General features: G+C 50.4%; 1 protein-coding gene across 1 annotated transcript in view; it reads right to left on the bottom strand.

Moving 5' to 3' along the window:
- Nucleotides 1-891: 891 nt before the first annotated feature.
- The window catches only part of MYT1 (myelin transcription factor 1), a gene marked incomplete at its 5' end in the record, with an annotated part of 34,743 nt that continues 23,494 nt past the window's right edge, over nt 892-12,140 (bottom strand). The window contains 7 exons of the mRNA XM_010145410.1: nt 892-979; nt 1,561-1,623; nt 5,574-5,642; nt 5,851-5,913; nt 9,084-9,238; nt 9,779-10,048; nt 10,716-10,921. Coding sequence (XP_010143712.1) covers nt 892-979; nt 1,561-1,623; nt 5,574-5,642; nt 5,851-5,913; nt 9,084-9,238; nt 9,779-10,048; nt 10,716-10,921 — 914 coding nt within the window. The remainder of the gene's footprint in view (nt 980-1,560; nt 1,624-5,573; nt 5,643-5,850; nt 5,914-9,083; nt 9,239-9,778; nt 10,049-10,715; nt 10,922-12,140) is intronic.

Raw genomic sequence — 12,140 nt, 5'->3', positions numbered from 1 at the left:
GGGGTTCATAAGTTTTTCCATGTTTATTTTTGCCCTTCTCCACCTGCACTTGCTGGGTGAGAGGACAGGCTCCAGAAAAGCTGGGGATGCTCTCAATGAACAAAAACCAGGGTGCTGGAGCAGTCTGTCCCCAGCCCTGCTGTGTGAGGGGTCGAGATACAGATCCTGAACTTGACGTCAGGCCCTGGTTGCTAAGCCCATGATGCTCAACGTCAGGGCAGATGGATTCCAAGCAAGTGAAACCTCCCGAGGTGGACTGAGGGGTTTAAGACCTCTGTTCCCAACAGGAATAAACCCCCTGGGATGGTTTGAAAGATCAGCCAGAGGCAGCGGAGAAAGGCTTTTTCTGTTCGCTTTGAATGTTCAGCCGTGGCAAAGACTCCACAAAACGTGCCTTGTTCGGGGTTCCCTGGTCCTGACCCAGCTCAGGATAGTTTCTGTGTGATCCTGGGAGTAGAGCGAGCCCGCCAGCACCCCTCGCCTGCCCTGACTGCCCCCAAACCTGTGATGTTTCACTTGACTGTGGGTTTTTACCCTCCTTTACAACACTGGGGATTTTTTTCAGCATTATACAAAGCTCAGGCAGAAGAGGAACTCTTCGTGCCCTGCCAGCCGACCTTTCACATCCATGAAAAGAGATAAGAAAAATCACACCGTTACCTCCCTGCCACTCAATTTTCCAATCAAATTTCAAAACCGCAACCCCATTTTTGGGGATTCCCCCCAAACCAGCACAAGCGCTTTGGCAGCCCCCGCTCCAGCGCAGGCAGAGGATGCTCCAAGCACCACGAGCGAGGGGGAGGATGCAGGATGGATGTCACTCCCCCACATAAATCTGTGCGAGGAAAAGGGGATCGAGTGAAAGGCTCTGCACAGGAGTTACCTCCAGACTTACTTCATCAGCTCTGGGTCTTCCTTGTCATCCTTTGTCGGGGTGATCTTGATCCCACTTTTCTTGGCACGAGGGCAGCCTGACAGACTGTGGTGAAAAAGAGAAGAAAGGCCTGTCTCACTGGCAGAACCCCTGCATTTGCTATTCCCCCGCTTCAGTCATCTTTCCCTTGCATGTGGCACAGGGTTTTTGATCTCTCTCGTTTTGCAGCTTCACATCACGAGGAGAAGTTAGGAGACAAAAAAAAAAAAGAAGATAAAAAATTGAGGGAGATGGACAGTAATTAATGGTCTCTAGATAAGAAGATATCTGCTAACAGCCTGCGATGTTTCGTGGAATTGTTGAAACAGAAGGCTCAGATCTCTGTTATTAATGCTCTAAAGTGATAATAGAAGTCATAAATAGGTGACATTATTAACAGGAACATTGCGTCAGCTAAAATCTGACCCTTTGTCTTTTATTCTGTTGAAGGGAGCTTCTAATCAGATGCTGGAAACATCAAAAAAAAAAAAAAAAGAAGTCAGATTAAAGAGATGAAAATAGGCTTCAGTTGTCAGTAACATTAATGTTTTATTCAGAACTTTACAACTCTGCCCACTGCAGGGGGAAAAAAAAATAAAACAAATCAGAAAGAGGTTACAGAGAAAATAATTTAAGAGAGATCTTACCTTCTGTGGGATGCATAATTTCCTGTTATGTGACCAGAGCCATCACAACCAGGAGTAGGGCACCTGCGGAGGAAAGGGACGCTCAGATCAGCCTGGGGATCGATGCTTTGCAACAGCTCAGGTCAACGAGAAATTTAGGGATTGCCGACACAGAAGCAGGTTTTTTATTCCTGCCCTTTCTCCTTCCGTAAGAACATGGTCTGGTCTGTAAGGTCAATGCGTCGCTGTGCGATGTTGGCATTGGAGGGGAACATTGGTGGGAAGAGGTGGGGCTGTTGGAAGCGTGGTGGGTGGCTGCTCTCTGGCAGAGGGACATCCCAGCCTCTGTGCCCACCCTCAGGGAGAAGACAGCTCTGGAGATGATAATGAGCCAAAAAAAAATGACCTCCAGGATGGCATCTGTCATCTTGAGGAGGCCATAAGGAGACAGCGGGTACCATCCAGGGCCATTGGGCTGGATGTGAGCATAGAGAAGAAACCAGAAAAATAGCCTATAGCACTGGACAATGGGGCCACCTTGGCCACCACCAAGAGGAAGCCCAATGGAAGGTTTCAGCTCTGGGTGACTGGACAAGAGCTAATCTCACTGAGAGCACACAGACACCCCACCACAGGAGGGTCCTCAGAGTCCAAAAGCAGCCGATGCCTCTAATGGAAAATAACGAAGGAACAGGAGGAAAAAGGTCACGTTAACCTCGGGTCTCCTCCTTCTGTAACACCATGGGCAAGGGACAGGGGGGTCTGCAGGGGAGTGGCTGCCTGTGAGACCACGGGCTGGGTATCACCACATCACCACACATGGTGCTGCGGTGCAAAATCTGCCCCTCCGTCCTCAGCCGCTGCCGCTACAAAGGGGTCTTTGAAGACGCAGCCATGCTGATGGGTTTGAAGGTAAGCATCCAGCGCTCTGGGACGTGATTGAAAGCACAGCCTGGAGAATGCTTCTGTGATCACACAAACCTGCACAAAGGCTGGCAGGGGCTGTGAGCCCAACCGCAGCAGCGAAGATAATGGCACGAGTTAAGCACTGCGTCATTAAGGGTGCAGAAGCGGAGAGGTGAGGGGATATGAAGCACAAAGATCGGCTTCGAATGCTGTAGGTGACACGGCGGACATAAAAGTTGTCATGGGGACAAGGGCAAGAGGCGAGGAGTGCTCGCCGAGGACGTGCACGCCAGCCTGCCAATTAGCCAGGGCTTTTTGAGTCAAGTGATTAGGGCTGGGGCAGGAAATCCAGGGTGCTGCCGCAGGATGAGCAGGAGTTGCTTGGCCGCTCGCTTCTGAGCCAGGGCAAGCAAAGCCCACGGCACGGCCCCAAGCTTGCAGAGTGCCCTTTCTCATCGAGGGGGGATTTACCAGTGACCCCGGTTTCTTGATCCCCATCTTAAAAGCCACCGGTGCCTGGTTTGGTACCACTGGTTGGCGCCTGCAGCAGAGCAGGGATTGATGCATCTCCAGGACACGCCAAGGAGCTGATGGGCAACTCGTGACGGTGCCTGGGCAGCCCCCGGGGCCAATGCCTTTGGGGAAGGCAATGTGCTGATGCCTGGCCCAAAAAGTGGTACAGAGTCAGTGGAGAAATGATCTCCACAGATGTCTTTATTTTTGCACTTTTTAAAAGTCCTTTTTTTTTTTTTTTGGTCAGAAAATACCAAAATTCTCCTCTTTGCACCAGCTCTGAGGGAGGGTTTGGCATTTGAACGGTCTCCATTGGCACCTTACTGGGGTGGCAGAGCAGGGACACGTCCTGGGCCCAGGAGGGTGGTAGGAGACTAAGTCCAGCTCTGTGTGCTCAGACCCGGGAAGCCATAAACGCACCCAGGTGCAGTGCGTAAGAGAAGGGACTCATCCGGCAGCACCTCGATGAGGGTGCAAGTTCTCCAACTCATTTAGAAACTGCAGGTTGAGGAGATGACTCTGGCATTTCCGTGTTATATGCTGTTAAAGTTGGAAGCAAAACTATTTCTTTGTTGTTCTAGCTTCAGGGTGGGATGGAATTATGAAAACACTAACAGCGAACTCCTTTTGCCTTTCTAGACACTTAAAGAGGAGAGAGAAGTGATTTGATTTTTATTTTTAATTATCTGGAGACAAATCATAGCGACAGAGACATTTTATTGCATGTTCCAGCCTGGAGCTATTTTTTTTATATCAGGGATATTAACCCCTGAAATAGAATTTATAATAGAAACACTGAAGTTGTGAAGAGCTGTGACTGCGCTGTCTCTAACGTCTCCAAATCCTCATCCTTCCTCCCTCCGCTGCTCCCATCCCCACCAGGACAGAGGGGAAAAAAAGGAGTATGTGAGAAATAACATCAAAAAGCTTTGTTTTGGCCAGGAGTCTCCCGGTTTGTGCAGCAATTTGATCAAAAGGGCTGGCGTCGGACACCCTCGGGGAGCAGGGGACACTCGGTGTCAGGGACCACCCCATTTGCTTCTTCTCCGGGCTCTTACCGGGGATGGGCTCTGTTCCAGCACATCTTTTAATATGTTTATCGCTAATTGCCTGATCACCAGGCTATTCTTTAAGGCTGTTGGAGAAACAGCAGTTCAGCAAAGCTCTCTTAAGAGGTTCTTTCCAAAGGAATATTGTCCACAATGCATGATTAAGTGTACTTAGCGCTAATCATGCGAGCCCTTTCCTCCACTCGTATCTTCTATTAATATCACCTAACCCAGCTTCTTTTCCCATCTCTGTGAGAAGGAGCAGGCAGTTAATGACCATTTCTCCTGACAGCAGCAGCCACATCGGTGGTGGGATCAGAGCACTCCCAGACCCACACTGCTCTCCGGGCCACCAGGAAGGGATTTGGGACTTTACTAATCACCTCGATGACCAAAGGGGCTCCCACATGACTCTGCCACAGCTCCAAACATCCCTGATTGCATACGGGACATTTTTTTTTTTCATGATAAGCCTGTGCAATGTGAAGACCTCCATAAGGCTCAGTAGAGGCTCTTCAGGTAGAGTTAGGAATATCTCAGAGTCTAAATAATCCTGAAACTGGATTCAGCAAAGCCAGGAGCTCAGAGGAGAATCAGTCTCCAAAGATAGGCTGGCTCTGTGAAGAGATGTTGGAAAAAGATTCAGAATTATCTTTCCCCCAAAGATGTGGGTTGGGTGGAGAAGGGTTCAGGTCTCCCCAGTGTCTCCATCTATTTTAAATACAATTTCTATTAAACCTTTCTTTAGAGGAGGCAACCTAAGAGACCATTTGGGAAACCCACTTGTGAAGAATAAGCTCCTACTGAAACTGAAGAGTCTAGGGAACTTTCAGCAAAGCTGAAAACAGGACTCAGAGGAAGATATTTGAATGTCAAAACCAGGGTCCTCCCTTGAGGAGCAGAAACAGAAGCAGAAATTCGGGTGCCCATGAGCCCTTTGCCACTGGCTCAGGATCCAGCCTCACCGAGTAGATCTTTCATGCCCTCACAAATCAAACTCCTGTGGAGATAAATAGCAACCTCTGCATCCCGAACGACCCCTAAAATTTAGCATAAAATTAGCATCCCAGGTTCTCCAAAGGAGTTGGCTGTGCCTTGTTCTGGCAGTATTTTCCCAGCTGTGCCTCTACCCAAAAATAAAGCAAGTGCTTTTTTGAGGCTTTCGGTTATTTGAGAGACATACAAAACTGTGGAGTGAAAAGGGTTATGGCACAAAGTGGAGAACAAGAGCTTGGGAAAAGACGCCAAGTGAAAAAGAAAACAGCACATGTCTACCATGCCCAAAGGAAACCTGCCAGGGGTGCGGGTTATTTCTGATCACTGCCGTGATCCCCCTCCCGAAAAGGCCCCTTTCTCCGTGCCACCACCTCTTCCCAACATGGCAGCTGAGGCTGGACTCCACCCGAGCTCCTCGCAGGCAGATTTTGATCGGCTCTTTGAAAGGAGAAGGGAGAGGGGGGCGGAAAGCAAAAGCAGAGCAAGAGGAGGTGGGAGCAGGGAGGGGGAAGAGAGAAAAAAGGGTGGAAAAAAAGAAAAAAAGGAGTTCCAAGTTGAGCGCAAACATACTTGAGGTCAGCAGAGTGGGCAGCCATGAGGTTTCTGAGGCTCTTGTCAGCAAGAGGACAACCAGAAAGGCTGAAAGAGAAGAGATGGAATATCTGGATAAGCGAAAAAAAAAAAAAAGAAAAAAGGAAAAAGAAAAAGGGCCAGGACGTGGGGAGGGAGAGGGGCAACAGAAGGTGGGGAGGAAACAGAACCAAACTATCCACGTGTTCAAAAAACGCACTAAAAGAAATGAAAAGTTGTCATTTGAGTCCAAACCATGAAAAAAAGGTCAACCCACCTGCGGTGCGAGGCATAGTTTCCCGTTATGTGTCCGCTGCCGTCACAGCCTGGGGTTGGGCACCTGGGCAACAACAACAAGAAGGAGTGTAAGAGCTGGAGGGGAATGGGTTCACCCGAGAGCACGGAGCTGCCGCCAGCTGAGCCCCCTCAGGGTCCGTCTGCGGGGGCTCAGCCCGGCCCCGGTGCCAGACACCTTATACCAGCTCCTTCCCTCGAACCTCAGCACGTGTTTATATGGTCGCATGCAAATAAACCGGCTGCTGCCCTCTCAGCTCCCTTTCCTCCCTTTTTTATTCCCAAAAGATCACAAGGATCCTAGAAAAAATTCAAAAAAATTGAAAAATTTTGTTGCAAATGTGACGAAAGGGCTCAAAATACTTAGTTGCTTCGTTCGCTCAGTGGGAGACAAACCAGCTGCTGGGTGGCATGAACGAGGAGGCAGGAACCCCACTGTCTCGGTGCTGCCAGTTTGGATAGGTTTTGCAATTTCTGGCTGTGGGAATCAGCTTATTCCCTGAAAGCATCAGATTTCAGCTTTCTGAAATGATTTTTTTTTTTTTCAGCCTTTATAGCTGCAAAGAAAAGCCTGAACACACTGTTCGCTCCAGAAAGGGAATGAAAGTATCCTCTGACTCGTGAGCCTGGGGGCTCCTAAACTGAGGACAGGCAAAAGCTGCTGCATTCCACCTGCTGCTTCTGCCAGGCTGCATTTCCCACCCATCCCTCTCCTCTGATGGGAAGACGTGTCACCCCTTCCCGGTGTCCAGCCAGCAAAGCCAGTTGGTGCATGAGCAGCGAGGCTCTGGCACAGTCGTGCCCTGCCTGCCCGAGGCCAGGAGGTATGAGAGAGAGCAGGGATGGCACTGCAAGAACTGTAGGATCAGAGACTGGGTTAGGTCCAGTCCCTTTGGGAATGGGCCATTAAAGCTCCCCCAGCCCAACCCCCTGCAGGGGGCAGGGACATCTGCACCCAGAGCAGGGGGCTCAGAGCCCCAAGGGCCAACCTGACCTGGGATGGGGCCAGGGATGGGGCTGCTCCCACCTCTCAGGGCAGCCTGGGCCAGGGGCTCACCACCCTCAGTATAAAACATTTCTTCCTTCTCTCTGGTCTGAATCTCCCTCTTTTAGTTTAAAACCATCACCCCTTGTCCTGTCCCAACAGCCTCTGCTAAAAACATTGTCCCTATCTTTCTTACACGCCTCTAAGTACTGACAGGCTGCAGTAAGGTCCTCCCAGATCCTTCTCTGCTCCAGGCTGAACACCCCCAACTCTCTCCCCTCTCCTCCCAGCAGAGGGGCTCCAGCCCCCAGTCATTCCAGCCTCTGCTAAAAACATTGTCCCTATCTTTCTTACACGCCTCTAAGTACTGACAGGCTGCAGTAAGGTCCTCCCAGATCCTTCTCTGCTCCAGGCTGAACACCCCCAACTCTCTCCCCTCTCCTCCCAGCAGAGGGGCTCCAGCCCCCAGTCATTCCTGTAGCTCTGGACCCACTCCAACAGGTCCATGTCCTGGGACAGTTTGGTCCAGTATGTTGAGGTTTGAAGATTCACCTATTCCCCGCTCACCCCTGAGTCCCTTTCAGAGCCACAACACCCACACAAACCCCGTGGGCGCTAGAGCCAGCACCGATATGAAGATGTTTGAGCAGCAGTGATGTATGGCTGCATGGTACCCACTCGCGTGCCAATAAAAGGGTGACACGAAGGCAGAGGTGAGGAGATCCTTCACAGTGACTGCCATAAGTGCCTGGAGGGGCCCTAAAAACTGCACCCAGACACAGAGCGTCACACAAAGGCAGCGGGTGAGTCTGCTCCTGAGTTAACTGCAGCTAATTCATCACAGCCCTTGGGCCAGAAAGGAACACGGATGATGAACGGGCAGAGAAAGCTCAGGGCTGCCCACAACACCTTTTATTTATTCCAGGGCTGTTTCCATTTAGGAAATTTCTCTGCCCTCATAACACAATTAAAGCACAGGAGGACTTCAGGGCTCTGCCTCAGTAATTGCCATTCACATCGCTGCCGGGGTTTAGAAAAGCCTTTAGAGCTTTGCACAGGGCAAAGTCTGTGCTTTGCTCCTTTAGGGAAGAGGCTGCTGCTGCTCTGCCCCACGGATCTCCTCGCTGCCTGTCTGCTCTCTGCCCCACAGATCTCCTCACTGCCTGTCTGCTCTCTGCCCCGCAGATCTCCTCGCTGCCTGTCTGCTCTCTGCCCCACGGATCTCCTCGCTGCCTGTCTGCTCTCTGCCCCGCAGATCTCCTCACTGCCTGTCTGCTCTCTGCCCCACAGATCTCCTCACTGCCTGTCTGCTCTCTGAGCCTCCTTCTTGCATCGCCAAATAACGAGCTACGTTGTACAAGGTCAGCAAAACAATGCCCGCTGACTCTTCCCTGTGTAACATACAGGAAGGTCAGATGCACAGGAAAGAAGCCAAGAACAGCAGATCTGCTGCGATGCCTGGCAGGGGAGACCTCCCCACCACAACCTCCAGCCTCATCCCGATGGGCTGTGAGATCAGAGCCAGGTCCAAGCTGCAGCATTGGGGTCGGACTCTGAACATTTACCGCTAGTTGGGGATCGGGGTGGGTGCAGAGCATTACTGCATCTAATAGAATAGATCTGGGTCTCCCATCTCTCCCAGATGGGAGCTGGGTTAGGGTCCCTCTGCACTGTAAGATGCAGCATGACAGCTCTAGGTCACAGTGATGGGACCCATTGCTCTACATTAAGCAGTCAACAAGTTCTGTCTTCCCAACGAGGCACCTTGTGGTTCAACACCCACATGGAGAAGGTACTGAGATCCCTTGGGTGCTCCTGGCTCCACAGCATCACTCAGTGTCCCAAAATAAAGGGGGCAGGAAATTGGGCAGGCTGCATCTCTGCGCTACAAACACTCTTGCAGGAAAATATCGGGGAGAACAGGCCCTGCAAGGTGGTTTCCACAGCCCTGTCCCCGAATCCTGAGAGCACCAAGCTCCCCAGAAAGTTCCCTTCATCACTTCATCACTGCAGAGTTTCAAGGCCATATGGGAACATATTTTGCCTCAATGATCAGTGGTTGTGTGAGAACAGGGTTTCTCTTTGAGCTTTCATTTGAAGACACAGTAAGAAAGGGAATGACACTTCTTATTTTTAAAATGTATTTGCTAATAAATTTTATCTCCTACCAGCCTGGCTGCGCTGGGTACATATTTTATACATTTGGGAGAATGAGAAAAGGCAGGACTCACGTGAGCAACTCTTTCTTGATGTCCTTGGAGAGGAATTTAAGCTTGAAGTTGGTTAAAGTAACTTCCCCTGGGTATTTTCGTTCTTCAAAGTTTTCCTCCGACACTTCTTGCTCATCAGCTTCCGAGGAGGCAAAAGAGTGGACGGCAGGCTCTGACTGCAAGAAAACAGCCCGGAAAAGTGGTTGTAGTGGTGGTCATGGCCACTGAGCTGTGGTGGGAAAGGATCCCAGGGTCACCCCAGCTAAGAGTTTGTGCAGCATTGCCAGCACACCTGAGCTCTCTGCAAGCACAAACCAATCATCTATAATTTCCCCTTTTTATAGCAGAAATGTGAAAATACATCTGTAAGGGGATTTCAAAGGGCAAAACCCCAAACTAGGGGTTCTGGGGGGAAATAAGACAACTGTGCAAGCAAACATGGCAACAAGGCATTCAATCCCCCATGAGGTGTTACTCGTAAAATCACAGAATGGTTTGGGTTGGAAGGAACCTTGAAGATCATCTAATTCCAAACTCCCTGCAGTAAATGGGGACACCTTCAATGAGATCAGGTTGCTCAGAGCCCCTGCCAGCCTGACCTTGAACAATTCCATGGAGGGAACCACAGAGGGGGCATCAACAATTTCTCTGGGCAACCTGTTCCAGTGTCTCACCACCCTTCAAGCATCATTCAAGCATCAAGAGTCACCACTCACCTCTTCTGGCTCCTCTTCCCGCTGACGGTTTGGTTTAGTGTAGTCAATGGGCCCATCCCATTCATCCTGGCGGGAGGTCTGGCTGGACTGGGGGGAGGTCATGGTGCTGCTCGTGGCACTGGTGCTGTTTTGGCGCTGCGACACATCTGGGGACTTCACGCTGGGACTACTACTGCAGCTACTGCTGCTGGGAAAGGTGCTTTCCCGTTTGCGGTGCTTGTTCATACTCAAGTCCAGAGTGCCATTTTCATCCACCTCAATGTCCATGGACTGAAAGGTTGGAAACATGCCCAACATTAGCAGCTGCCAGCAATTCCCTGCAGGGATCTTGCCCCCATTTGTCTTTTCTAGTGCCCGGGGCAGGTTATCCATGTCCGTCCTCTCCACAGTCAGTTGGAAGGAACTGAATGGAAAGGGATGCTCTTTCATAAATACTTCAGTAACGTGCCGTGCAAATGCACCAGCAACTGGCATTTTGACTCAGTTACTTGAACACAGGCATCTAGTGCCATTTAAGATGCCCCATGATATCTAAGACATCTGCCCAAGGCTGGGGGTGCCACATGGGGCTTCTGGAAAACCTGGGTTCCTCTGAAAAATAGCTGGAGGTCAGCCTGGACACAACTGGAGAATCTCAAATGGCATCAGATACAGAGCAGTGAGCAACTGAAACCAGCTCTGAGACCCTGCTTGGGCACGATGCTCATCTCAGATGGGTAATTTGAACCACGATTTGTCTTCATAACAAATAGCATCATGCAAAGCAGGGAGTGAAAGGGTGATACATGATGAGTCTCTGCATTCCCTCTATATTTAAAGAATAAAATGAAAGGAAGAGTAAAAAAGACCCAACCGCTATTTCTCCCATTCCAGACTTCAAGTTTTAACCCACTCCACTTGGTGCTGGAGCAATGGACCCCGGGCATGCTCAGCTCACCTTGCCAGGGGCCTCTTGCTGCTTGGTGCTGAGATTCTCTGGCATTTCCCAGCAGCGGGTGGAGAGGTTGAGGATGGCAGTGGCAGCCATGTGCGCAGCCTCGGCGTCGTGGGAGTAGTCGAAGCCTGTGGAGGAAGATGAAGTGCTCTTCACGTAACTGCTGGAGGGGCTGTGGCTGGGGGAAGAGGCCTTTGGAAAAGGTTTGGCTGGAATAAAGAGAGAAGGAACAACACACGGCTCATGTATAACGGCACAGCAGCAGTGAGAGGTTAAGTCAGACAGACACAGGTAACGTATCAGCAGTTCCAGCAGCAGCCAGTGGGGATCACCAATCCATGGCTGTTTTGTTGCCTGGGATGTGCACTAGGAGCAGTGTTGGCTGCAACCTGTGCAACACCCCATCCCTGGAAATGTTCAAGACCAGGCTGGACAGGGCTTTGAGCAACCCAGTCTAGTGGAAGGTGTCTCCACCCATGGCAGAGCATTGGAACTAAATGATCTTTAAGGTCCCTTCCAGCCCAAACCATTCCATGATTCTATGAAAGGTGTGGAAACTTAATTAATTAACTGACTCTGCCATCAAGTCCCCAAAACATAAGCGCTTTGCTTCATTAAAGCCACTCCTTGGTGGAAGCGGATCAAGGAGAAAGCTTAGAAAAGCTTTCTGGATCTTTTTCCATTATTCTCTGTGTGTTCATAACGTCCCTGCAGAGCTGAATTATGGGGAGATTTCTTGTGGCACATTTGAGAACTTACAATTTAAAAAATTACATTAATGGCAAAACCATGGCCATGAAATACGAGCTTCCGATGATGGCACCAGTGAAACATGGATTTTCTGACAGCTGACGTATCGTTTAAATATGCCTGAACCACAGGATTTATTGCGCAGCCGCACAGAGCTGTGACACTGCACAGTTAATGCGTGTCGTAGCAGGCAGCAGTAAAGCCCTGGAGAGGCAGATTTGCTTCACACCCCACAAAACCAAAGGGAGCCTCTCCCCGGGGTAACCCACAATGAAACTTGGAGAATCATGGAATTACATAGGTTGGAAAAGACTTTTGAGTCCATCGAGCCCCCTTGCTCCCCCAGAACTGCCAGGTCCCCACTGCCCCCTGTCCCCCAGCAGCACCTCCACACGGCTGGGAAACCCCTCCAGGGATGGGGACTCCACCACTGCCCTGGGCAGCCTGGGCCAGGCTGGGACAATCCCTTGGTAAAGAATTTTTGCCCTAATCTTCAACCCGGTCACATTTAGGAGATGCACAAAAAGCCCCTCTAAAGTCAGCGGGTGCAAACAGGGCATCATCTGATTCTGAGCAGTCGGGAGGGTGTATTCTGAATCAAGCAGCAAACTCCTCAAATTCTGAATTCATTTTGCTGCGCCCTTTTGGGGGAAAAATCCCCCCCTTCAGCAGCAGTCT

This window comes from Buceros rhinoceros, unplaced genomic scaffold (genome assembly GCF_000710305.1).
Source record: "Buceros rhinoceros silvestris isolate BGI_N320 unplaced genomic scaffold, ASM71030v1 scaffold16191, whole genome shotgun sequence".
Classification (NCBI taxonomy): domain Eukaryota; kingdom Metazoa; phylum Chordata; class Aves; order Bucerotiformes; family Bucerotidae; genus Buceros; species Buceros rhinoceros.
This window is presented reverse-complemented; position numbering and strand designations above follow the sequence as displayed.